Source organism: Rhinolophus sinicus, chromosome 14 (genome assembly GCF_057876585.1).
Source record: "Rhinolophus sinicus isolate RSI-liver-muscle chromosome 14, RSI-T2T, whole genome shotgun sequence".
Taxonomy (NCBI): Eukaryota; Metazoa; Chordata; class Mammalia; order Chiroptera; family Rhinolophidae; genus Rhinolophus; species Rhinolophus sinicus.
In genome coordinates, this window is record NC_142514.1 from 45,430,917 (window position 1) to 45,457,601 (window position 26,685).

The 26,685-nt window shown below is 33.1% G+C and overlaps 1 protein-coding gene across 11 annotated transcripts in view; it reads right to left on the reverse strand.

Moving 5' to 3' along the window:
• Window positions 1-585: 585 nt before the first annotated feature.
• The window catches only part of DOCK7 (dedicator of cytokinesis 7), a 188,340-nt gene continuing 162,240 nt past the window's right edge, over window positions 586-26,685 (reverse strand). For 6 of the 11 annotated variants that reach the window (XM_019731259.3, XM_074334829.2, XM_074334830.2 and 3 more), the window contains 13 exons: window positions 23,591-23,749; window positions 22,788-22,888; window positions 21,646-21,838; window positions 19,833-19,976; window positions 17,226-17,357; window positions 15,658-15,672; window positions 9,895-10,020; window positions 8,186-8,275; window positions 7,830-8,066; window positions 7,340-7,483; window positions 6,309-6,415; window positions 3,705-3,872; window positions 961-1,034 (listed from right to left, as the gene is read on the reverse strand). In XM_019731259.3, the coding sequence (XP_019586818.3) occupies window positions 992-1,034; window positions 3,705-3,872; window positions 6,309-6,415; window positions 7,340-7,483; window positions 7,830-8,066; window positions 8,186-8,275; window positions 9,895-10,020; window positions 15,658-15,672; window positions 17,226-17,357; window positions 19,833-19,976; window positions 21,646-21,838; window positions 22,788-22,888; window positions 23,591-23,749 (1,659 nt within the window). In that variant the 3' untranslated portion in view covers window positions 961-991. Of the gene's footprint in view, window positions 1,035-3,704; window positions 3,873-6,308; window positions 6,416-7,339; window positions 7,484-7,829; window positions 8,067-8,185; window positions 8,276-9,894; window positions 10,030-15,657; window positions 15,673-17,225; window positions 17,358-19,832; window positions 19,977-21,645; window positions 21,839-22,787; window positions 22,889-23,590; window positions 23,750-26,685 lie in introns of all 11 variants that reach the window. The other 5 variants (XM_019731324.3, XM_074334828.2, XM_074334825.2 and 2 more) reach the window with 2 other exon arrangements.

A 26,685-nucleotide genomic window follows, 5' to 3' on the forward strand; every position in this document is an offset into this window, starting at 1 on the left:
ATGTTATTTTCATGGTGATGTAAGATAGCTTTAAAGCAGATTTCTAATAACAGTTTAGAACACTAAAAGCATGACTGGCTTGTTTAATTTGAAATTCAAGAATCATTTTAGTTGCTGAGTCAGTAAGTTCTTACCAATATCATTAGAGTAATAAGGTTGAGAGTCAAAGATCAAGCTACTGTCACTGGTATTAGCTATCCCTGTATGTAATTTACAGATGAAAATTTTATTAGGGAAAGTTATTTCTGCAATTTAGTCTAAGTCCCTTTTGGGGGGATCTAAATGGAAAATACTATGTTGGTGCAAAAGTAATTGTGGTTTAAAAGATTAAATTGCAAAAACTGCAATTACTTTTGCACCTACCCAATAGCTTAGAAACCAGTTTAAAGGTTTCATGAACCAGCTATCAATATCTACACCCATTAATTTGTTTATTTAATTTGAGACTTTGGGGTCATAAAGTGACTGTCAATTTTTTTACTTTCCTTTTTGCTAGTTTTGGAACTAGTTCTTGATCAGCTTTAACTTACTCTCTGCCTTTGTCAATAAAGAAATTTTTTAAAGTCCCACTCAGTAAAATTAGTGTAAACGTTCACATATTTAATGGTACCTTTAAAATAAGCATTACTACATTTAAAATGGTTCCAAAATGAATCTATAAATGGTAATATAAATTAAAAAGTACAAACTTAAAGTAAATAAATTTAACATTAGCTATGGTATAAATAATGGTAAACGTATAGTGTACCTTTTGAGTCACTGAAATGTCTTCAAAAAAGATAACAGCATATTACCAGAACATTAGAAGCCATAGCCATGAGTCTCAAACTTCGAACAATCTACAGTTTTGGCCACTGCATTCTTCAATGAGTAAATTAGTGCTATAATTTCCAGAATTAAGTCCCAAGTCTTATTTTTCAATAGATCTTAACTTTTCACACTCAATGTTGAATACATAGCTCTTTTCAAAAGAATAAAACAAGTATTTATTTTAGAGATCCATTTTGCGCAGGCTCATTCGACTGAAGGAATCTCTGGGAAGAAAAAGGATATAATTATAAGTAAACAGTTTTTACAGAATTTCTTTAAAATATGTTTTACATTTTTTCTGCCAGAGTTATCTCAAAAGTTTGCTATCAAAAAATAACTTTAAAGCTTTTTGCCACCTGACTTCTTATTAACTTTTAAGTTACTCTGCCTTGTATTTCTGGCTTTTCTATAGATTAAAAGTGTAAGTGTGTTACACTAACCACTTTGCCAAGTCCATTGATCATTTTTATTCATTGGTCTAATAGGTACATTAGATATTATAAAACAAGGAAAATATTTTTTTGTGATTATTATAATAAAAGGCAAAAGGAAGGTGTTTCTTTAAAATATTCTATGTCTCAAATCAGTGGTTCTCAAACGTGGGTTTTAGGTCTTTTTTATACTTAAAAATTGAGGGCCCCAGGAAGCTTTTGTTTATGTGGGTTATATACTGATATTTACCATATTATAAATTAAAACAAAATTTTAAATTATTTTACAAAATAACCCATTACATATTACTATAAATAGAATTGTTTATTAAAAACTTGAAAGAAATTTTAGATGAGTGGCACTCTTACATATTTATTATCTGGCTTAATAGAAGACCTAGATTCTCCTATCTGCTTCTGCATTTAGTCTTACAATATCACATTGCATGTAGTCTCTGGAAAACTATTGTACTCTTGTAAGAGTGACAGTGGAAAAGGCAAATAATATTTGGTATTAATATAAAATTAGCTTTGACTCAGGAACCCGTGAAGGTCTCGGACCCCCCACCTCATGGGTTCCAGATCACATTTTCAGAACCACTGTCTTAATACCTTATAAGCCTACTGCAAAATAATATTCCAGATTTTGTAAATCAGCAAAATAAAAAATGCAAATTTTAAGGAATTTTTATTTTCTAAGTTCAGAATATGTTAAGAGTGAAGAGAATAATATTCTTCAATACCTCTTAATGTCTTTTCCTTTATCCTTAAGTTAATTTCTTTCACTTATCCTTCCTGCTATTAAGGTTAAATTCTGAGGTTTACAATCTCTAAGAAAGGAGAGGGCAGGTACAAAGAAGTCATGTTCAGCTTTGAATCTCAAAGTTTGTTTTTTTTGGTTCCAGGGAAAGTAGCACTATTAAAAGCTAGACACTGTTAAGAAGAGCTTTTCTAAATTCTTAAAAACGACCTGCAAATATTAAGAATGTAAGCTTGGAGGACTGAACATAATCAGATCATACAGGAAGGCAAAACTCTGGCTAATAGTGTAAGGGAAAGTTACCATCAAACAGGAAGAATATAGTCTTTCCACTGAAAGGAGTTGGAGAGATTTGAAGAGAGACTGGCATAGGAAACTGCCTGATTACGTCAGGGACCCAGCAATCTCTTTCCAGCACCTTTGACTGCAGAGAATAAGACTGGTGGAGGTGGGGTTCCAGGCAGCAAGAAGGCAGAAATTCCAAAAAGATTGAAGGGGAAGCCAAAAGTGTTGCTTCCCATTGGGAATTTTAAGAGGAAACCATCTAGGGTGTCTCACATCAGTACAGGATGGAAGCAAAATATTTTGTCAGAGAAAAGTTCAAAAACAGGCCCTCTGGTCTCTGTTTCTGTATATTGTGGAATAGGTTCAGATAAGCTACATGCTCCCTGTAGAGGACATGACACATAGCAGGCACTTAGTAGATATTTTTTGGATGAAAGTGTGGATCATTTTTTTCAGAGGTCGAAGTACAAAAATATTAGATCACTGAAGAACAAGGACTAATTCCCAGATACTCAAATACCAGTTTAAATTTCTTTTGTAGTATATTATACCATGCCTCTACAGTGTTTTCATATAAGCAGCTTCAAAGGCCTTCCAAATATAAATCAGGTTAAGTACAATTAATGGCTTTACTGTTACCAGTTCAATAGAAAAGGGTGGTAAAATATTGGTGCCACAATAATTCAATAGTTGTACATACATTTGGATTTCAAAACACAGAAAAAGCAGTTGACTTTTAGCAGTAATGCTCTGTCCAGAATTCAGGTACTAAAAAGTAAAATGTTCGGCACTGTCCTTGGAATTTTACATGCTATTCAACTTTCACAACCTCTTCAAGGTAAGAAATTTTACCAAGGAAAAACCTGAAAATTAGATTAAATTACCTGCTCAAGTAGAACTAGGTAGGACCAGTTGTCGGAAATTCCAAGTTATTTCCATTTCTAATTTTCCTTGTCACACTTAGAAAGTGGAGATGAATGTTGAAGTTTTCCTTATACTTAATAGGGTTACCTATGTTAGTACAAATCTAGAAGAATATACTATTCACTATCAAAGCTGAGGGAAATAAATGCCTGGCTCCTGATATATTCTAGTGAATTCTCCCACAAAAATACCAGAATCTGTGACAGGATTTTAAAAGGAATAGTTTTAGGAGGCCAGACTTATGTATTGTGTCCTGGTTCGTATGAATACTTAACACAACTTTATGATTCATGAATTATGGAAAGAACTGACTTTTATCCTGTAGGCTGATTTATGTATAGATGATAAAAGGCTTATACTAGTTGAACTTGTTAGGTTTCAGGAGACACAATATCTGAAACCATGTAATAAAAGTTACACTAATTCACTATTAAATAATTCAAGCAGATTTCATTTTTCTGAAGATATCCAAAATAATAGAGAAATAAGCATACCTGTGGCAGGTGACAGGTAATACTGCCTTGTATAACTGAGGGATCTTTCTGTTTATCAGAGGCTGTAGGGCCTCTTTAAGGCGATGATAGTTTCTCTCCAGTTCCCTTTGATACTCTTTTTGATCTGGCCCAATTAAGCTCTTATTTTTTCTTAAGGCATCCTCACACCTAGAAAAAAACCAGTGTGTTATCAAAAGATTTCTTCTGGAATAGTTTGAGGGCTTAGTGATATATATATGACGAAGCCATTCAGTTTCTCCGTTGAATGTTAAATATCTTCTCTTGTATTAGGATTAGGGAAGAGAACAGATGATCAACTAAGTTCCTTTAAAATCTAACATTCACTTCGTTTTCACTTAATTGAAAATTATGTATCTTTCAATGTTAAATCTGAAGCTATTTTTTTCAAATATCACCACTAAACTAAAATCACAAGCATACTCATTTATGAGGCACTGATGGCAACTGGTACAGTGGTTTGCTTGTGTTCAAATAAATGTTTCTTAAATGAATAGATCTTGATAATCCTTTATCCAATTTATTCAGATATTTAAGAAAAAATATCTGGACTCTGATAAATAAAAGGATGTTAAAAAACAATGTACGTTGTAAAGATTATGTAGGTTATCCGATGGACATTTGTCTCATTAGGGAGACCACCTCAGGGATGGTGTAGATGCCTGATCACTGCACTGTACACCTGAAGCTGAAGCTGAACAATAATGAATGCCAACTACACGTTTGTATGTTGTATATGTGTGTGTGTGTGTGTGTGTGTGTATATATATAGTATATATATGTATATGTATGTACTTACAAGAAGCGGAGTATAGCATTAGAAATAGAGACAGTGGAAATGTAATGGCTAGTGCAATGTCAGAGGGAAAGTGGATGGGGGAGGGGTTCACACAATGTGAGGCATATAATGATAAACGTCTAAGTATTACTTTGTCTTGTGCACCTGAAACTAATTAAAAAAAAAAAAAAAAAGGATTACAAACTGCCAGTTATAAAAAGAGTTACAGGGATGTAAAGTACAGCACAGGGAATATAGTTAACAACACCGTAATAACTATGTATGGTGTCCGATGGATACTCATCAGCATGGTCACTGTGTAAGTTATATAAATGTCTAAGTACTATGTTGTACACCTGAAACTAGATCATATGTATGTCAATTATGAAAAATAAATTTAAAAATAAAAAGATCTAAATATTAAAAAAAAAAGTACATATATCACTACTTGCAGAATGTAGCTCAAGTGATGCTCAGAGGAGAATGTATAGCCTTAAATGCTTATGTTAGAAAAGAATGCTAAAACTGAAACGCTAAGCAACTTAAAAAGAACAGAATAAACTTGAAGTACTCATATGAAGGAGGGAAAAAATTTAAAAGAATGATAGCTCTATATAAATATATGAAAAAGGTTGTTTTTGTTTTTTTTAAAAAAAAGCTGAAAAAATAGACTAAAGCGCTGGCAAGATTAAATGAAAGCCAAATATCCCCTACTAGAAATTTAAAATGGGACCTAAAGTCAAATACAGCAGAAGTTTATAAAAGTACAGAGGATATTATGCACAATTCAATGCAAGTAAATCTGAAAGTATACTTTTGGGATTAATATTATTTACCAAAACAGACTTAAGAAAAAACATGAATAATCCTAAAACCATCAAATACATAGAATCAGTGAAATCACAAATCTATCCACCAAGAATATACCAAAATGTAAATTCTACCAAACATTGTTAAGGACAGATAATCCTAACATAACACAATTATTCCAAGGTATTAAAAAAAAATTATTCCAGAGTATAGGTGAAAAAAACTATTTCTGAGAAGAGTTTCCAACTCTTTTTTTCAAGGTAGGGATACCAAAACCTAATGGGCCTATAAGAAAAAATTATAATTCAATCTCACTCATGAAAACAGTTGCAAAACTCCCCCCAAAATTTCCTGTATTTTTAACAGGAAACTATTTTTACCAAATATTACACATATACATACACCCCATTTGATATAATTTTAAAATTTGTCATGATGAAAAAACTCTTAGCATAACTACGAATAGCATAACTACAAACTTCTTTAACGTAATTAAAAATATCTACAAAAAACCTGAAGAAAACATTACACTCAATGGAGAAAACATTTCCTTTTGGATCAGGAACAAGAAGGTGATGCTTTTTATCACTATCCCCATTCAACACAGTACCAGGGGTCCTAAGCATCATTGTAAAAAAAAATTATACATATTAATTATTAGAATTAAAAAAGTGAGTTTAATAATATTGTTGTAAAATATATAAAATTCAAGTGCATTTCTATACACCAGTAAACAAAATATAATTTTAAGATACTATTAACAAAAACAAAAATATTAAATACCAAGGAATAAATCAAAAGCTATACAAGGGCTCTGAAGAAAATATTAAGAAAACATTTAAAAGATCTAAGTAAATGGAAATGGAAAAATACATGGACTATTTTTCATTGTGAACCACTTTCCTATATTTTCTCCTTTCAATAGTCCCTTAAGACCCTTATACTATGCTATTGGACATTCTCAATTTGAAGATCTTTATGTAGGAAGCCTTGAATACCTTTTAGTAAAATCTTTGAAGCAGAGTCGCAGTTTATTATGATGTCTGAAGAGTTTTGGGTCACTGGGTATTTCAGATAGGAAAACCTGGGCAACTTCCAAAGGCCCCTGGAAAATAAGAAAATAAAATAAGAGGTGTGTTTTGTCTTTGCTAAAATCACAGAGGTAGAATTTACCCAACTGATTTTTCTTAGCACTGAGATGGCTGTATTTAAGCTTAATGCATGTCTATGCCTATATTAAAACTCTTCAGAGACAGATTCTGGCAATATGTTTTTAGTTTTTCCTAATGTCAAATCTATATTCTTGCCTACTGCAATTAACTATTCGTTCATTTTTCAAAAAAGAGTAGGAGCTCAAGGATTGATTACTGTAATCATGAATGCATTTTGCTTGTATTTTTTACATTCTTTAATTTACCCCAGATATAAAAGTTGTCAGGCTACTGGCAATCAATTGTCAATCCACTGATTGTTAGACTTGATTTCCTGAAACATTTGCTCAGTATTCCAAATTGTATTCCTAACAATGTAAATTAAAGATGATGTCTTTTGAAAATTTATTCTTTGGAAATAAGACCTCCAAGTCATGTATATTTTTAGGGGATAAGGTCTTAAAGTGTTTACTTCAGTTTTGGTAGGGCATTTTTTTTGGCTTTGCTCCTTTAACCTAAAAAATGGGATAAGACATATTACATGAAATCTTACTTGAAGCCTGTTTGGATTTCCCCTTACCTTGGAATATTCCCTAATCATCAGCAAAGAGATAATAGGGATGGCTTCTAATCTGCATGTGACAAATCAACAGTAATACCTTGTGTACATATATGAGGTGTGATCAAAAAATAAGATTATATTAAAAATTTTTGTTTTTCAGTTTACCTTCATTTATCCTTTCAGTGTCTTTTGCAACCAGTTCTAAGACATCTTTTTCACCTGATTTGGCACTTACTTGTGATCTTTGTAAAATATAGTAAAAAAAGCACTCCACATTCCATTTCTACTTCAAACAGGACTAGCAAAAAGCACTAACCTGATTCACCGTTGTGCCTACAGATCCCTGGAGTACCATCTGAAGCATTTTGGGATCTGCGGGATCCTGATGTGTTGCAAATGCCAACTCCTGTGTCTTTTTCTGCATGTCTTCAATAGCAACTTCAATTGGTGTTAAGATGATCTGGGTGAAATAACATCTGTTAGATCAGTGTACAGATAAAAAACTAGTTAATGAGCTTTATATATAATCAGTTATGAAAAAAGTGGACACCAATTGTAAACTGTTATCTAACAATAAAATCCCAAACTTTGGATGCCTAAATGAAAAATAAAAATCAACCTTTTAAACCAAAAGCTGAGCGTGAGCTAGCGACTTAGAAAATTAGTCTAAAGTTAATGACTCAAAATGGATGAAGTTCTAGTACATTACCATGTGCGGGGTGGTGCATAATGCTACACTCACACTATTCTCACATGGCTCCAATGTATTTGTTTCACTAATTCTGTTTCCCCATTTGTGAACTTACCTCCTCTTTGTGAGTGACATTGACCCTTGTCTTAATATAAGGAAAAGCATGAGAAGTAGTCAGAATGGTCTTCCGTTTGAATTGTTCATGAAGCTCTCCATGGGCACGCCCATCTAAAGTGAAGGGTGTACAGTACATGAAACGGCGAAGATTGTAATTTTTGTCAAAATATGTGATTCTGTCCTTCATCTCATAGGTGTCAAAGTATGGCTCCACGTAGGTAATCTGAATGTATGCCTGGGAAAGGAAAAAGTCCTTCATTTCCTCACTGTTAAATCATCACTCAGTCTTTCTCCAACAAAATTACAGAGCCTCAAAGATATGTCTATGTGTCATTACAGTCTAATCAACCATACCTTGTTAGGATCTAATTTACACTTGTCTACAGGATTAGAATCCTTGATTACTTCAACAACATCCTCTCCAAATCTTTCTCCATAAAATCCCTACAATAAAGAAAAATAAATCTTTTACATGAAGGTAACAGTATTAGAGAACAGAGAAGGCCCCTGAGGGAGACTCCTGAGCAAAATTAGGCCATTTAGTAAGTTCTTGCACAACCATGTCAATAATTACAAAGTAATAATCATTTAGGTTCACAATAATTGTATTTAGCCTACAAATTGGCATGGTTTCAGTCCATATTTATTTGATATTATCCCCATCTAGTCACTTTAAATAACATAAAATAGGAGAAAACTATTTTCTTCAATAAAAATACAGGATTCCACAAGAGGTCCTCAAGAAAAACAAAAAGGGAACAAATAGCAGAAACAAAATAAACTCAGGATCTTTGATGCATAGGATTTTTTATTGAGTTTGATGTGGCCTGATTTCTTGCAGACATGGGCCAATGGACAAGCATTAATTTTTATGAATAATTTTATGTAATGTTCCAGAATTTTCAAATAAAAGCATTGACCTGTTGAAGTATTGTACATGTTTAGATTTCGAAAAGGCAAGCCTGAGTCAAGAATGTAGTGACTGTTTCATATGACGCTGAGTAGCAGCACGGGCAATGAATGGAGCTGTTTGAAAAGGAAAAATTAAACCTGAATCCTCAAAGGAGAAACCCTACTCTTCCCCCAAAGATAATTTTTTAAATAAGTTTGGGAAATCCTGTCTCAATATTTTCCAAGACTTACCAAACCTCTTGAAAAACAAAAAGTCACCGTTTAAGCCAATTTATGGAAGTTGAGCCCAAGAAAGTCACCAGTAAGAATATAACATCAGCTGAGAATTAAAAAAAAAAAGCCTAGAGCAACGCTTCTCAAGCTCTTCTGTGACTACAAATCACTTGGGGATCTTGTTAAAATGCAGATTTTGATTCAGAAGTTCTAGGATAGGGCCTGAGATTCTGCCTTTGAAACAATTTCCCAGGTGATGCCAATTTCTGGTCCCTGAACCACATTTTGAGTGACAAGAACAGAGAAAGGTTGAAAAGGATAACATTAGCAGGAAAGATTGGTTAGCCTCATTCATAAATATGAAAATTAATCATTTATGGTGAAAATTAAGACTATCCAAAAGCACTAAAGCAAAAATTTAATCAGTATCCCTGTGCCAGTAAAAATATTTATAGGTGGAAGAGTAAACTAAAGGTTAAGGGATACTAAGAAGTGTTTTGAAGGTGTGATTTCAGGCTTTTAAATTCTAAAGATATCTCACTGGGACTCAATTAACCCAAAGAGATAAAGCTCTGGGTCAGAAATTTTTTTGGGTTCTAGTTCCATTATTAGTTGCTACTCAATTCGTTATGCCCTTTTCTACAAAATGTGGTAATACTATATATTTCTTTACAAATATGGAGTAATTCTGAAGGGTATAGTGGTTTCTAAAATATGTGTGAAAATAGAGCCTCAAAAAAAGTTAATAATATTATTTTACTGTTGCCATATAAGATTTGAAAGAGTCGAACGAGTATTATTGTACTTATCAAAAATCCTTACACTCTAAATGAGTAGTTTATTTGGCAGGATCTGGCTTATTAAATGGTTAAACCTGGATTGAAAGTCTATTCATCATTACAAATTGAAGACATTTTATGAACCACCACAGCATTCACCTCCAATCTGTGAGATATCTCTGCAAGTTTGGTTATTGCAGGCTCCTTGTAAACAAATTCCTGTTCATCCAAATCTCCGAACTTGGTTCCATAAAAACCAACACGAAAATAGGTGCCAAACATCCGCTTACCATCCTAGGTTTAGGAAAGTAAAGAAACTTTAATACAAACTCATTTCGTTTTTCACATTATGTTTAGATTATTTTAGTATAACACTTCCAAAACATTGCAAAAAGTTTTAATTCAAAATTAAAATATTTCATTATTTCTCAAATGAAGGCAAAAACAAAGTAATAATCTTTCTTTTTTCATTATTTCTAACAAAATAACATTATGTAATTGGGCTTTTACCAAGTGACTAAATCATATGCGGTATATGTTTTTCAAGGTTTGTACCAAGTGATTACTTCACATTGGTCTATGTTTTAAGTCCAGGATATTTGTTTTCCTTTGAAATAAATTCACTCATTTTCCTTATTGCAAGAAAAGATGGTTGGTATAACATGAACTGTGCCTTAATTGTCCTGAAATTAGAGCATACTAAACAAAGTTAAATTTAAAAACAACATTAACATTTTTAGTTAGCATTAGGCTTTACATAATCTCTTTACATATATTAAATGAGATCATAAAAGTTAGGAGGCAAGTGTATATAGCACCTGGCATAGAGCAGACAATTAGTAAATGTCAAGACTATCCAGAAGCACTAAAGCAAAATTTGCAATCAGTATCCCTGTGCCAATAAAAATATTTATATATGGAAGAGTAACTAAAAATGGAATAGAAAGGGAAAAAATATAAGAATGAAAGATTAAAAAAACCCATTGAGACGAGTTGGTTTTCTAGTCCCCAAACCACCCACTGCATACATTAACCACACATTCATTTCCAGTATGAAGTACCCTAAGGCACTCAGACACAGTACATGTGAAAACAAATTCCTTCAATAAGGATAAAATAGTTGAAAGCAATTCTTTCAATGCAATTCTTTCAATTTAGATATAAAGGTATTTCTACTTAGTTTTGGGTTATTATTGAAAAGATGAAAGGGCATGTAAGTCACAAATGTCACAGATTATTAAACAAAATGGGAAACTCTGATCCTTCACTTAGCAGTTTTATAATAATAATAAAAGAGTACAGTGACTAAAAATATCCCCACATTTTTATTCAGAAGTTGTGTGGTGTTTTTTTTTAATGTCTTTGGAGTTAAATTTGAGGTCTCTAATTAAAAATGTTTTTCCACAAGCTACTTTATTTGAAAATTTAACAGATGTGAAAATTAAGTGATCATTATGGCAAAGGAAATCTTTCAAGATAGATTAAATATATTCAACCAAAATTCTGATTAAAACCATCAATACGCAATGGAACAAGAGCAAATTTTGACATAATCAAGGAATGATAACTGCATGGAAAATACAAGATATTTGAGAAAATTAACAATTTGTGATTATTATTTTTCAAAAATGTCATTCATATACACATATACATTCCTCTTTTTTTAAACCACAAATATTAAAATATTGTTATTCTGGCTGTACTCCTCTCAGAGGTTTCCAAATTAAAACACTATTCCAAATCTTCAATATTGTAGTCTTTTAAATATTTGAAGACAGCTATTCAGATCTGTTTCCTTTAGCTAAACTTTCCATTTCTCAGTCATCTTCATATGACAGTAATTAATACCCTGTTTGCATTTTATTAGTTTTTTAATGCCACTTTTAAAGTGTGGTGTCTCAGAAATAGACATAATACTGCTGAAATGATCTGATCAGTGAAGGAACCAGTGGGTTCACTGCCTTCTTAGATCTGAACTTGAATTTTATTAATGCAGATTAAAATTGAACTACTGAGCAGCCATTTAAAACTCTTTTACTTGCTTCCTCTAGTAAAAAAAACTGAGTGGTTATAATGTGTTAGCCACTATTCATCAGGAAAATAAGATCTAGCTTCTTGAGAGTAAAAAATGTATTCAAATACAAAGGGTTACGTGCTATAATTAAAAAGTGGTATTGAAAAATATTATTCCTGTTGGAGCCAGGTCACAAAAGAGGTGACACACAGACAGGGTTCTATAATTCAAAGAATGAACAGTGGATGTGGAGGAAAGGAAAGAACATTGAAGCACAGAAAGATAAAGGGAAAAGAAAGGAAGAAAACAAAGTCATGAAACAGAATGTATGTAAGGGAAATTATATATTCATCCATTCACATATTTGAGTGCCTACTATGTGTCAGCAAACTGTTCTAGACATTTGTGATAAATCAGTGAACAAAAGAGATAGAGTGGTCAGGATAGGTCTTACCAAACTCTTTGAGGGAAGTGCATTCCAGACAGAGGAAAGAGCCAGTGCAAAGGTCTGAGGGCAGGAGCCTACCTAGTGTGTTTGGAGAACAGGAAGGTGGCCAGTGTGGCGGCAGAAAGTAAGGGGGAAAATGGAGGCTATAAGATCAAAGAGGTAACTATGTGGAGTTACTGGAACTGAAAATGAATGTGTGTGTACTAAAGTTGGGGAGGGAGCAGCAGAGGAAGGAAACTTTAAGAGTCTGAGTAAATTTATTTTCAAACTTAGAATTCTTTAGTATCAAACCACTGAGCCTATCATATCAGGTTCATGAAAACATAATCACATAGCTTCATCTTCAGGAAAAACATCACTTGATCTTTATTTTCTCTTCAGAGTTTTGGACCACAGGATATATCAGTTTTTTCTTTGAAAAAAATTTTTTTTAATTTACTTCCTATAATCTAGCCTATGTTTTTCTAATATTGCCTTCCTTTACTGGTATGGGCTCTTTGAACTTCCCATCATTCCCACACTTCAACTTATTCTTCCTTAGCAGTTCTACGTATTGAGTCCACAATCTTATGGTGATGAAACTATATCACAGACAAGGAAATCCACCTACTCATCTATTCATGTCTCTAATGATTGAAATCTCTTATGACAATATATCTTAAACCTGTTCTAGTTCTTTTTATCTTTACTTCATAAAAAACATTCTGTTGGGCAAATTATGTATTTCCAGAGTGACATCACTTCTATAACTCCTTTTATCCTCACCCAACTGACTGTCTTCCACTATGCTTCCTTCAAATTACCTGACTCCCATATAGGCATACCAGTATTTCACACAGTGGTAATTCCTTTCCCTTCTATTAGATCTATTCCTCTTGAAGAACACATACGCTTTTATCAGTTTATTTAGTCATAGATCTCAATTTCAGAACATAACACTTGTTAGATTTTATTAACCAAATTGTGTTAAGATTTCAAGTAATAGTAATGATGATAATAAATATAGTAACAATAAAAATAGTAATCTCCAATATTTTTTGAGTACTTAATATTGCTAGACAGTGGCTATCCAGTTTACATGCATTATGTCAATTCCTATCACAACTCTGAGCTAGGTACCATTAATTTTTCCCTTATTTTAGAGCTGAGGAAAAGTAGTTTGCCAAGGTCACATTGCGTTGACCTTACTGTGATAGTGCTGGGAATTAAACCCCAAAGTATATGACACCTTAGTCCAAGTTCTTAATGCACACTTTATTTCCTATTATTTAAAAAAATGGTCTTGGGAAAAGAGAAAATAAAGGTGAACACTAAATAGCTATTAAGGTACTGAAACTGGCATAGCAGATCAACAGCCACCATGATTCACGAAGGGTTCATGATTTGTTATTTTACATGGTAAATACTTTACCAAATTGCTAAGTATTGGGTTTTAGAGTTATCTTTTACATACACACACAAAGCCACACATACATCCCCAAAAAGCTTTGCCAACTCAAATAACAAATCAAGGAGCATAATGAAAAATGAAACACATTGCTAATATGTATGCCCAGAAGGCTTTTCCTATAAGTCAAAGAGTGAGTTATCAATTCAAAGACTCTTTCTATTAATGTATAAATTATGCTTACTGTGAGAGTTCTTTGAGAATACTAGGAAATTAGCTAGGAAACAGTTTCTAGAAAAAATGAAATTACTGAAGTTTTCTGAGTCAAAAAGAAAAATATTCACAAGATAGGAACTTACCACAATAGACAATAGTAAAAGTAGGGAGTAGGGTCAGCAACCAGGGTCAAGAGAGAAGAGAAAACAGAAAGCATTTTAATTAGGGAAATTTCAAAACAAATAAGCAGCAAATGGTAGCAAACACATTTTTAAAAATGCAAGCATCCATTAAAGTTTTACAAGGAAAAGGCAAAAAACAAGCGTGCAACAATTTTAGAAGCTATACAGCTAAAGGTCCAGTGAAAGGTAGTGACAAGAATATAAACAAGAAAATAAAGCCTGTGCGACTTTTACCATGCAATAAACATGATGACAGAATGATATTAATGTCATAACCAGTGAAAATCATACCTTTCAGGGGTCGATTTAGCATCAAGCCACTAGTAATAAACTGCTCAGAGGTTTCAATGTATCTTCTTTTATACCTACTTTTCAGCTAATTCCATTTCATCTTAGGAAATCCACAAGGAACTTTAAACTCATAGATAACCATGGCAAGTCTCTTTATATATGTCTTAATTGGGGTATTCTATATTATATATTAATAAGGTCATACACATTTAATCTGGAGAATTAAAGTACATGTAAAAGCACAAAAGCAAAAGGTGGGAACCAATTCAGAAATGGAAGAAAATGCAGTAGTAACATTTGTTCCTAAAGTTTTCTATTTGGGTCCCACAATAAGGATTGCAATGCAAAACAAAACAACGAAAGCCTAAGCTGTTTAGTCAACATAAACTTGACTACCAAGTGAGAGGCAAAGCAGACAAACTTTACAAATACACCTAGCTTTAAATAAATCTGATTTATTAATACCTTGCTTTACCTCATCAAAATAAATTAAGGCACATTTTATAGAATTCTTTCCTTTATAGAAAAATTTAAAAACAATGGCAATCAATTTCTTCCTGGCATTTTTCAGGTAAGATTTTATTTATATGTAATTTTTACAAGTCTAACTAACTACTTACTACATAAAAGGAAGCACACATAGTCTTCATTAAACACTAGTTATCAAACAGTCAGAATGAGGTCAAATTAAATTTCAAGTTCTCTCAATCTCTTTATCCTTCCCCCCGCAAATTTAAATGACAGAAGTAAATTTAATTTCTCTCCTTAGTAGTGCTTATACTCTAGGTGAAGTGACTCAAGATCAAATCAACAGATTCTTTCATCAATTCTAAGATGCACATTTTTTTTGCCTACATTTTAGTATCTCTGTAGTTGGCATTCATCTTTCCACTGATAAGCTGTTGTGGTTTAATACACAAGTTTCTTTTTTCTTTCTTAAAGGCATATAAAATAATGGGATGGCATCTTAGATCAGACAAAATATAGTATTTTCTATTTACACCTCTGAGCAATAACACATAAATCGACCTCTGTAAAATGAGGTGAAACAATATGGTTAAAAAAAGAAATCTTTGTGTAAATGTTGATGAAAGAAAATGCTTCAAAGGATAAAAACAAACTAAAGTAATGACAAAGTGGCTCATTTACCAAAGAATCTCATTAGTGGAACACGTGGATTTCCATGCACTGCCTACAACCTCTTAATAATAATTTTTGAAAAGTAGCTTACAGTATTTTAACAAAATTTCTTTGGTTAATGAATTCAGTTGATAGCAGACAGCAACAGAATGCCCACAGCTAGCACATGTGGGCAAAGCATTGGCATAAGAAATCTGATCAAATCAATCTATTAGTGTCTTTAACTAACTAAAACATTACCTACCTCCCAGCCAGTACTCTGTATAATAAAAAGTAAAAAAGGGAAGTCATAAAAAAAAACTGTTTAAAAAGAACAACAAAAAAAAAAACGCCAAAGGGAGTTCAGTAGTGTAAGGCACTGTATACCGTATACCATAAATTGTTCTCCATGAATAGAAGACACCAGGATATTTTTAAACACCATATTCTTTCACTTAAGACCTCTGATACTTTTATAAATTGCTTGTTCAAAACCTAGTAGCTATAATTTCACCTTTTAAAAACTTTATAAGTGAAAGTACAAATTTTTGGGGAAAGAGACCCAACTGCTTGTTCCATTTGTGTGTCTAAATTAGATCTCTAAAGAAACTGAACTGTACATCACTGAACTAACCAGGATAAATTGAAATAGAAATTGCAAATTTTGTTCAAATGCCTTTGATACAGATGGATGCAAGTTTCTTGGAATCCACTAATTCTAGATGTTCCAGACCTGACATGTATAATTTGCAATTTACAGTTCTAGAAGCTGGGATGAGATTCCTTTGACAGTATAACTGATTATTAGAAAGACCCACCTGTTATGATCATGAATCCAGTAAATCTTTTGCAACTTCAGTATTTTAGTAGATGACAATAAAATTCTGGCTTAACAGTATAGCAGCCCTATTTTAAGACTGTTAAAGTTTTTAGATTATATCAGTTCATCTAGAACAGCTTAGTCCATGGCAAGAAAGAGGTCAAGCTGACAAGACAATAAAGTAGGGCTAGTACTGAATACAAAAGTGGATATTCAACACTCCACTTCTTTCTTAGATGATGGCAGTAGCAGATAATAGCATGGGCAGCACAGGAAAGGGAATAGAAAAGTGGAGAAGGAGGAGGCTCAACAGGATATTTCAGAGCATTTTAACAGAGCCAGGGATTTACTTTCAGGGACATCAGTTGCTAGTGGTCTACTTCATTTTTAAACCAAGTGTATTTTGATTTTAATTTGGGTGATAATATGTGGTTTCCATGAACTATATAAACAAGTATGAAAGTCACACTATTATAATTGAATAAACAGACAACCATTTTATACATTATTTTCATATTAGAAATATATCAAAGGGTGAGCGAATGGAAACATTTAGTAAAAACAGTTAAACCCAGTTGAAATCACTAAAAACTATTATAGGTTTATAAAATTTTCCTATCATTTAATAAAAAATTTAAATATGAAAACTCTTGGCAGCAAAGGATTAGAAATCCATTTAAAAATCAGATTCACAATTATAACTCACACTGTGTAACAGAAAGTAACTCACGATTTAAAAAAATCTGGCAACTAGTGATAATTCAAAAAAAAGTGAAAAAAAGAAAAGAAAAGCTATGTGGGAAGTTTATGACGATCATAATCTACTTTAGGTTAATTCATTTTTTGTTAATGAGTCTTGCTTTGGCCTTGAACCATCATTTTGACACTGTTCATTTGTAACCTGATTAAAACGGCCATTTCACGAGATCTAGTTTGACATCAGTACAAAGGAACACTAATGCTTTTAGACAGTTTTCTCTGTTTATACTGAAGCTAGAAATTGCAATCATTACCTGATGAACAATTTTGCTGAATGCTTCTTGAAGTTTACCATGAATCGTGGATAGTTTCTTTGCATCCCGATTAGCTTCATGAATAGGAATAAGGACTTTATAAACCTCATTAACTGCTTCATACATGCCAGCCTATAAGAATAATGATATGAGATATTGTTTTCTTTTACATCAATAAGAAAGTAAATGTTTACAATTTATAAATTCACAGTGTTTCTGCTAAGACAATACCACAATACCACTGAAGCTTTTCAAGAGGACATAAAAACAAACAGTAATAATTTTTAATTTTACTAAAGTTTAATAAAAGAATTTTGCACAATGTATTATCTCCTCTAGATGGATGGATGGATATATATGTATGTATGCATGTGTGAATTTAATATACATACACATATGCATATTTATATTTTGATAAAATTTGAATTGGATATTGTGCCTCTATCTACTCAGTAATTATGTGACTAAGGTAAATGTGTGTACTTATATAATACGCATATAAACTTTTGCAGAAACTAATTCTGAGCAGAGGAATGAAAGAAATCCAATTATTACACTGGTTACAGATACACAGATGTCAGATAACCTGTGGCCACCTAGGGAACTAAAATTATTTACTTTTCTGAAATATTAAATTGACACAGAATATCTTATTGGAAATCTCCTGTGGAAAAATCACTGATTGTTAACAAAACATGAAAGGGTTCTGAGCCACCAGATTTTATTCCATTAGCGGTTACTTGGCCAGTGGTGTTGGCCAAAGGTTGCTATGGTTATACTCAGAGTGAAAGACGAAATGTGTTTGTACTGCTATTCCATTCATTCTCTCGTCCTTATTAATCATGGATTGGTGACTTTAGTGAGGGAAGAGATTTTTTTTCCCCCACAGCTACTGAGTTCCCATTGCCTCACAAATCAGCAAACATATTTTCCCAAGGAAATAAACACACGGTTCTTATATTTTCTAGTCAGTTCACAGGCGTATATTTAAGCAATCATGTAACTGTAATAGTGAAATATATTTAGTGTACCTAAAATGCCCCTATAATTACTTTAATTAAGATTAAATAAATTGAAAAAGAATGAAATTCATAATTACATGCTATTGCAAAAGAAATTCTGTAATATAGGCCACAATCTAAATTGACTTACTGTGAATTATTAAAATTACACACACACACACACACACACACACGCACATGTGTGCACGCACACAGAGTGTATATTCATTAAAACATTCCATTAATAGAAAAAAAGCTTTTCCTCCTGCTAATTCAGATCACATAAATTGAAATGCAAGGAGTAGAGACGTGGGGGAAGAAATCAAGACAGTCAAGGTTTTCAAAGATAGGAAATTTTAAAGTGGACCAACGCTTAACATCCTTGGAGTCTTAGAATCATTATATTTAAATGAGCTGGTTCTAAGTGCCAATAATGATGAAGAGGATGACAATGCCAAACGTACTAGTACGTAACGGGAGCCAGGCACTATGATAAGCACTTTACATATATTAACTCATTTAATCCTGATAACATTTCTATGAAGCAGGTACTATTATTAGATGCATTTAATGGATAAGAAAAGTGGGGCACTGACAGATTAATTGTGTCTGAAATGATTTGACTACTAAGGTAGCAGAGCCAGGATTTGAACTCTGGCTGTATGCCTTCTAAGTCTATGCTCTCAATCAATATATTACAGAGTAGGGTTAAGGCCAGGGGAAGACATAGTACCAATTCCCCATAGTTGTTCAGTGGGGAAGGAAGGCAGCAGCATTGCATATTACCTCAAGCTTCCCTTTTATGTTAACATGAACCTCACCGTCTCCTAAACCTTGGTGCTGAGACATTACACACTCAGAAAAGTCACAGATAATAAGTGACCCTATCACCATGGTTCAAGAAAGTAAGCAGGGGTTTGGCTAGCTATCTTTCCATTCTCCAATATATATCTTATCTCAGATCCATGTGACTGCTTCAATTCTTCCCATACAGATGGGGAGGGACAAGGGTGAGGTTATAGCACAGCAGGTAAGTCAGACAAAGGATCTAGGATACAGTTCGTAAAGCTCTTCATAAATAAGCTCCTGGCCCCTTACACCTACTTAATAGGGCTCACTATGCAACCAATGGGATGAGTGGCCGTAACTTTCCTGAGCACCAGGGAAATGCCAAACACACTGAAAAGAAGATTCTCCCTTTCACCCGATAGACAAGTTCTATATTTAGAGCCATGTCAGTCTACCCAAACTTAAATCATACAGAGGCTTTTTATTTTATTTTATTTTTTCATAAAATTTTAAGGTTTTAGAAAATGTTTGGTGGTAAAAGTTTTGTAAACTAAAAGAAAAAATCTGTTGTAGATTAAATGCTGGTTAATAAACAAGCAAAGGGAAAACACTAGCAGAAGTGACAGATTATTAAGACAAAAAAAGAGTAAACAATGATGAATCTAGAAAGAAAATTTGTTCCTAGATAGTTCTTAAGGTACTTAGACAAAACTATCATAAAGAAAAGCAGGATCTTAGGCTGAGAGAATAAATATACACGGTCCTAACAATTCAGAGGTATGTAACTGAGGAAAGAGAATGAACAAAAGTCATCTACCATAGAGAAAGAAGCAGCTGCTTGTTCCAGTAATCCCACAAGTCCTGACTCAGTAAAGTACTTTCCAGAGCAGATACCTTCTTCATCTGGAGATACCACGTCGTCTGAGACTGCAGACTCTTCTAAAACATTAGATGAAATATTCTAGGGGGGGAAATTAAAAGGTTTGTAAAATGCAATTAATTTCTTCGCATGAAAGATGTATGTGAAGAAGTATTTGAAGGTGAAATATAATTATCAGCTTAGGTTAAAAAAAGGGTAGTCAATACACAGAGAAAATACAAATCTCTAAAAACTTTTTGTATTTTCAAAATGACAATAAAATAGGGGCGGCCGGATGGTTCAGTTGGTTAGAGGGCGAGCTCTGAACAACAGGGTTGCTGGTTCAATTCCTGCATGGGATGGTGGGCTCCGCCCCCTGCAACTAATGATTGAAAGCGGCGACTTGACTTGGAGCTGAGCTGCGCCCTCCACAACTAGACTGAAGGACAACGACTTGGAGCTGATGGGCCCTGGAGAAACACACTGTTCCCCAATATTCCCCAATAAAATAAAAATAAAAATTATTAAAAAAAGATGACAAAATAAAACACCATTGCTAGATAACTTTTCTATTAATAAAAAGTTGTGAGAAAAAAAATTTTTTTAAATCATGGGCTAAGGTAAATAGTAATATGACATAGGACATCTAAGGAGACTTAAACAGTATTGAATTTAACTGATCTTGTCAAAACTCCCTATGAGGGAAATTAAGGTACAAAAATGGTCTCTTTGATTTGCTAATATACATTGAGTTGATGAAAAAACTCAGGTATAATAAAAGCCCTTTTACCCCATGAGACTGGGATCAGCCACTATTTCTTAAAAAAAGAGATGATATATACATACCTTAAATATTTTATTTTAACCAAAACATTTACAGTAGTTATACACTCATTTGTCAATTTTTTGAAGTAGGTCTAGGCCATTTCTTTATGTGTGGTCTCCTGTCCGAGTTCCACGTAATCTCTCTTGACTAAATATCCACAATGCAACTGTCACTTAATATTTCCAGTTTTGGATTTTTAGAGTAGAGTAAAATTTGAACTCAAAAAGATGATCAAATTAGGCTACATTTCTAGGAGCTTTTCCCGCAATCTTTTGTATTTGGTCCAAAGTTAATGCAACAGAAATTGTTTTGGAGACTCACTTTTATCAAGTCTAAGGCAAATCACTTGACTTAGTTTTCAGAGAAACAATAACTACTTTCGTTTTGCATTCAGATTTCATCAGAGGACATAATATTTAATTAAATTTTGAAATTTTTCAAACCTGACATTAACAGGTTTTGAAAAAAAAGCAAAGCATGACTGACTCTTGGAAAGACAAGAAGTCAACTAGTGAGTCAGAGGTATGTAACCTTACTAGAGAGTAAACTATCATCTCTGCGTAATGGTGTTAGCATATTTTATACAGGGACTGGAGAACGGTGGTTTATCTGGTGTATTAAGTAAAAGCTAATGAAGAGTTTCTACTGATTTCTGATTCTCAGTATTTTGAGTGCATTACATAGATGCTATAAAGTCCGTAGCAATAGAGAATAAATTTAGCACCAATAATTCAGAAATAAGAAAAGGTGGAAAGAGAATTAACAAAAAGTACTCCCTAAAAATGTATTAATGACAGTGATAGTGAAATGTTAATTCATCTTATGAAGCACACCTTCAGTCTTTATGCTTTCCTTCTGAGATGAATGAATCTAAACACCAGTGAAAAAAGTTAAAACCAAAAAAAGCACATACCTTGATTTAATGTAAACCCGGCAGATTCCTACCTGAAATGTTACACAGCCCACAGGAAGATACTTCCGGTCCTCCAGCATGCTCAAGTATTCGGCAACAAGTGCTGCTGAGTGGACCAGGCACTGTGCAGCTTCAGCATGATTGCTGCGTTCTGAGTGTTTGCCAGCCATGTTCTGCAACCAGGTCAGTCGCAGATCTGGAGAGGTCTGGTAGCCCTTGGCAATTCTAAGTGGAACAGAAATTTTTCTCAATTAGTATTTGCTTCCAAAGCTGAAAAGGCATTTAGGTTGCTCGCTCAGTGTTTACCTATAAAGGTTTCTATTATCTAACATAACCTATTAAGAGAAGTTTTTGAGTGATATGAAAATGTCTTTGAGTACGCTTAGAGAAATAGGAGGCCATGGGCCCATGACGTGGGTAATACCAGTTTTGTTTTGTTTTTTTGGGGGGATGGGGGACGCACTAATAAAAGACATGCCATATTAAAAACTGGCCATTAAGAAAATAATTGGTAAGGGAAAAACTATGAGAATGTGTTCATCATGGGAACATAAAAGAGTTATGTATTCAAGGAAAAAAGGATTTATAAAAGTATCGCATCACCTTTATTTTAAAGAAAATATTTGTTTTATATGTGCCTTTAAAGAACTCCTAACCTGTGAAAAAAGAGGGTCATATGGCAAAGAAAAAGTCTCAAGTTTTCCTTACATTTTCAATATACAATAGGAATTACAAAATTCTCAAAATGTGCCCCTAGAAATATTATTCTATAGGCATAACCATATTTAAAGTCATGAAAATTAATGTTGCGGTAAAATAGTTCACTGTATTTTCTTCCTAAAGCACTAATTTTTACATTTAAAATATAGGTCTTGGGCCTTCCTAGGAAGTCTAGGGCCCAGGATACCAACGTGTTAAACGTGTTATGATTATTTTTTTAAATCTTCTGGTTTTTATAATCAATAAATATACTAAACAATTAATGCATAGTTCTTAAAAGAAGTGATACAGGGGATCTGAAAAAGCAGCCTGGAAAAAGTGCATTTTGACTTTTCAATTTACCATTAGAAAATGACTTAATATTTCTATGTTTATTTTTTCATCCAGTGTTTTCTGTGTATGTTACTAACTTAAGCCCATTATACAAGGTATAAGTGAATCAAACAAATGCTACCTGTACATCAGATCAATCAGCATTTCAGGATCCTCCTGGTGTTCCTTCATTTTCACAGTATCAGAAAGGATCATATGGAGATTGAAAACCAAATCTTGGACCTGCAGCAGAGAATTATATGAAAAAATATTCTTCAATTGCCATTCATTCACAATTACTAAATTAGTTTGGATTACTAAATTAGTTTAGATTAATTAGTTTAGATTAATTACTAAATTAGTTCAGATGAGCATCTGAAGATTTCAAAACAAATAATATGATATTGACACAGTTCTGAAGAGCAGTTATGCTGGGGTATGGTGGATTAGGAATAGTAAACTTTATATAAATTCCTCAGCAGACATTTTTTTCCCCAGTTCTCTCACCTGGAAACAAGTAGAACTATAAGTAGAAATAAGATATAGGGACATAGTGGATACAAGAAAAGAACACAAAAGAACATTCTCTCCTATCTTTCTGATTTTCCCAAAAGGTAGTTTATAGAAACTTTAGTTTTTAAGGCAAATTATTCTTTTAATAACAAGTGAAAATAATGTTTCATTGTAAAGGTTTTTGTTGTCTATACTAAGTTTACTGTTCTTTTTGTTACAAGTTCATGGAATTAAACACTTTTTATTAAATATTCCAAGAAGGAAGGGTGACTTATGGAAACAAAAACGTCAGCCCTATCTATGGCATGTGATACATGGATTGCAAGAAAAATATAGATTCCTCCAATAAAAACCAAAGTTTCATTTAAGAATTGGAAAGTGCCTATTTATAATCCTATTACAATCAACAATGGAGAAAGCAGCATTTCTGACCTGATCAGGAAAGGTTGTTTCCCTCAATTCCAGATCTTCTTCAGCATATGTTAATATAGTCTTTAGAGAGCGTCTTAAGAATTCTTCATTAAAATTCTGAGATGTGCCCACCAAGGAAGACAGTGACATGGTTACCTGCATTTTCACCCTGGCAAAGTTCTGTAACAGAGAAATGGTCAGGTCAGCATTTAATATAGGAAAGCTTAAGGAAAAAAGTCTACACTTTTTTTTTTTTACTTCCTAAAAGGAAAAGGTTAGTTAGTGAAAAAATACCACTCTAAGCAAAATATTTTTTAAAAAGTAATGAAACATGCATATTGAAATCTTAATTTCAAAAGAACATAAAACAGAATTTTGCTGTGAACAATATGCTACAGAACAGGGTTAAAAAAAAAAAAAGAGCCATGTGTCAGAAGTGAATTAAATAGAAGTTGTGCCTAGGACTTTACTCTGACCTATCATGAGGTACATGTTATTAATAATAACATGAACATTTTTACATGTGAGGTAAAAAGCTTGACCAACATCACAAAATTCTTAAGTGGTAGATGTAGTCTTTAAATTCTAGCCCATTTCATTAGGTCCATTACTATGATAAAAGTAATTTAACACACATCATGCATAAAGTAACTTAAAGGTAGAATCTTTGAAGTGATGCCTGTAAGAGTTTACATTCTTTTTTTAGTGTAAATTCATTTCTGTTCCACCATTCCCCACTACGAACACACTCTTAAAGGGTTATCAGTAACAATGTAGTAATTGCCAAATTCAGGGTTTTTTGGGTCAGTATTCTACTTGACACCTCTGTATGTTTACATGTATTGATTCCTGCTTCCCTGAACATTTCCTGCCTTTTCTTCAGGGGTACCACTTTATCCTGATTTTCCTATTCTTTATCTACTCCTTTTCTGTCTCCTTTATTCCTCAGTTGCCCTTCTTAAATACCAGTGTTACCAAAAATTCTGTCAAGAAACCTTTCCACTTGTTGTACTCTAAATAGCCTCATCCATTTCGTTGCCTTCGACTAGTGTAGATACGTGTGTGTCTTCAGCTCATATTTCTCTCTAGCGCTCCCAGGCTATTTATTGTATTTTACTAGATGGCGCTATCTGAATATCTCATGGGTATCTCATTTTTAACATTTCTTAATAAATAAATGGTGCTACTATTCTTACAGTCACTCAGGTCAAAGATCTAGGAGTCATTCTTCCCTCCCATTATTCATACCATAAATCCAATTCACACTATCCTCTAATCTGTTTCAGTCTGTTCTTTTCTCCCTTCTCAACGCCATTGCTTTAGTTTACACCCTTACCATTTCTTCCTTGGATTACTGTAATAACTTCCTAATAGATCTTTCTGCCTTTTCTCTTATCCCTCAAGTTTACCTTCCACATAGCATCAGGAAAATTTTTGTAAAATGCAAATCTAAACGCATCACTCCTCTTCTTAAAATACTCCAATGGCTGCCCATAGCTTTAAGGATAAAACTCAGTTACCAACTCAATAATGTGTAAAACTATATGGTGGGAACTGAGAGTACAATAATAAACAAAACAAGTATCTGCCCTATGATAGCTTAGTCCAAGCCTTTTTAATTACTTTATCTCTTACTATTCTCTCTTCTAGCCGTAATCATCAAGAAGTGCTTAAAAAAGTATCTTTCTCTGTTTGCCTGTTTCATTCTCTCATCTCCATGCCTTTCTAATTATGCACAAAGCTCTATTCACCTACTTATCCATCTGATTGGGCAATTAATTCTTCATCCTTAGTTCACGCATCTCCTCTTTGTGCAAATCCGTCCCTGAGTGCATAAGCTATTTTTCTCTGTGCTTACACAGTGCCCTGTGCTAACCTCACAGTATATTAACAACAGCAAATACTTATTCAGCATTTGCTCAGTTACAGTTACTGTTACAAGTATTTTACTTAATATTAATTTATATAATCCTCACACAATCATTTGAAGTAGGTACTTATCACTATTATTAGATGAACATTACCTGTTCATCTCCTTCCCCACTAGATGCTAAGCTACTTGAAAAAGACTGTCCTTTTATCTATGTTTGCCCAGTGCCTACTACAGTACCTCGTACACAGTTCTAATACCTATTGAATATATAAACTATAGAAATGACTACCAGTTTTAAATTATCTCTTCTTTTTTAGAGGTACCACCTGACACTAAGAGGATAAATTATCTGTTTTTATCGTGTTATATAAAGGTTTCCAAAAATAACAGAAAACTATATCAATAAAACTTCAAGTGTGGTCCAATTTTAGGAACCCGATTTTAAAACTAAACAAGATCAATAAAGTAACTGAATTCTTCTGTTCTGGATTAAGAAGTAAGATTTGGCTTCCAGTAAAAATAGAATAGTGTGAGAGCAATTTCTCACTTCTCCTGGATTTCATACAAAAAGAAAAGATGAATAGGAAAAAATCCATAACTCTTTTCAGCAAAATGAGGAGATCAATATAATCCATATATTAGAAAACTGCATAAGGATTGCCAAGACGTGCTAAGATAGGAAGTTAATAGAAGGCAAAGCGGGGAAAGAAAATAGTGAGGAATCCTAGGGTAAAGATTTCAAAAATAATGGGAAAAAATACTTCTTTTAAATAAGAGACTAACTTTGAAGTGATAAAACTATCTGTTTTGAAAAGAACATGAGCTAAAAAATCCAGGACTGAACAGAAATGGATTGACCAGAAACTTCAGGAAGTTAGGGAATATGTGTGTGCAATAGCAAAATCCCATGAGAAACACATTCCTGAAGAAACTTCCTACAAATACGTGGGCCAAGATAATCCAGCTCATTCTATGTTAAGATCAGTGAAACTCACCAGATAAAGAACACTTATAATAAAAATGCTGTCATGAAACATGAAAAAATGAAATGTTTTGCCTTAAATTATAAAATATTTATGAAGCCATTAACTTTAGGAAGGAAAACAAAATAGGAATAAAAGAATTTAAGGAAAGATAACAAGAATAGAAAGTGATGAAATAATATAGGAGCTTACATATGAGCTGACACTACTTGAAAAAGAAACAGAAAAGAAAAAGATAAAAGTGGTTAGAAAAAAGATAG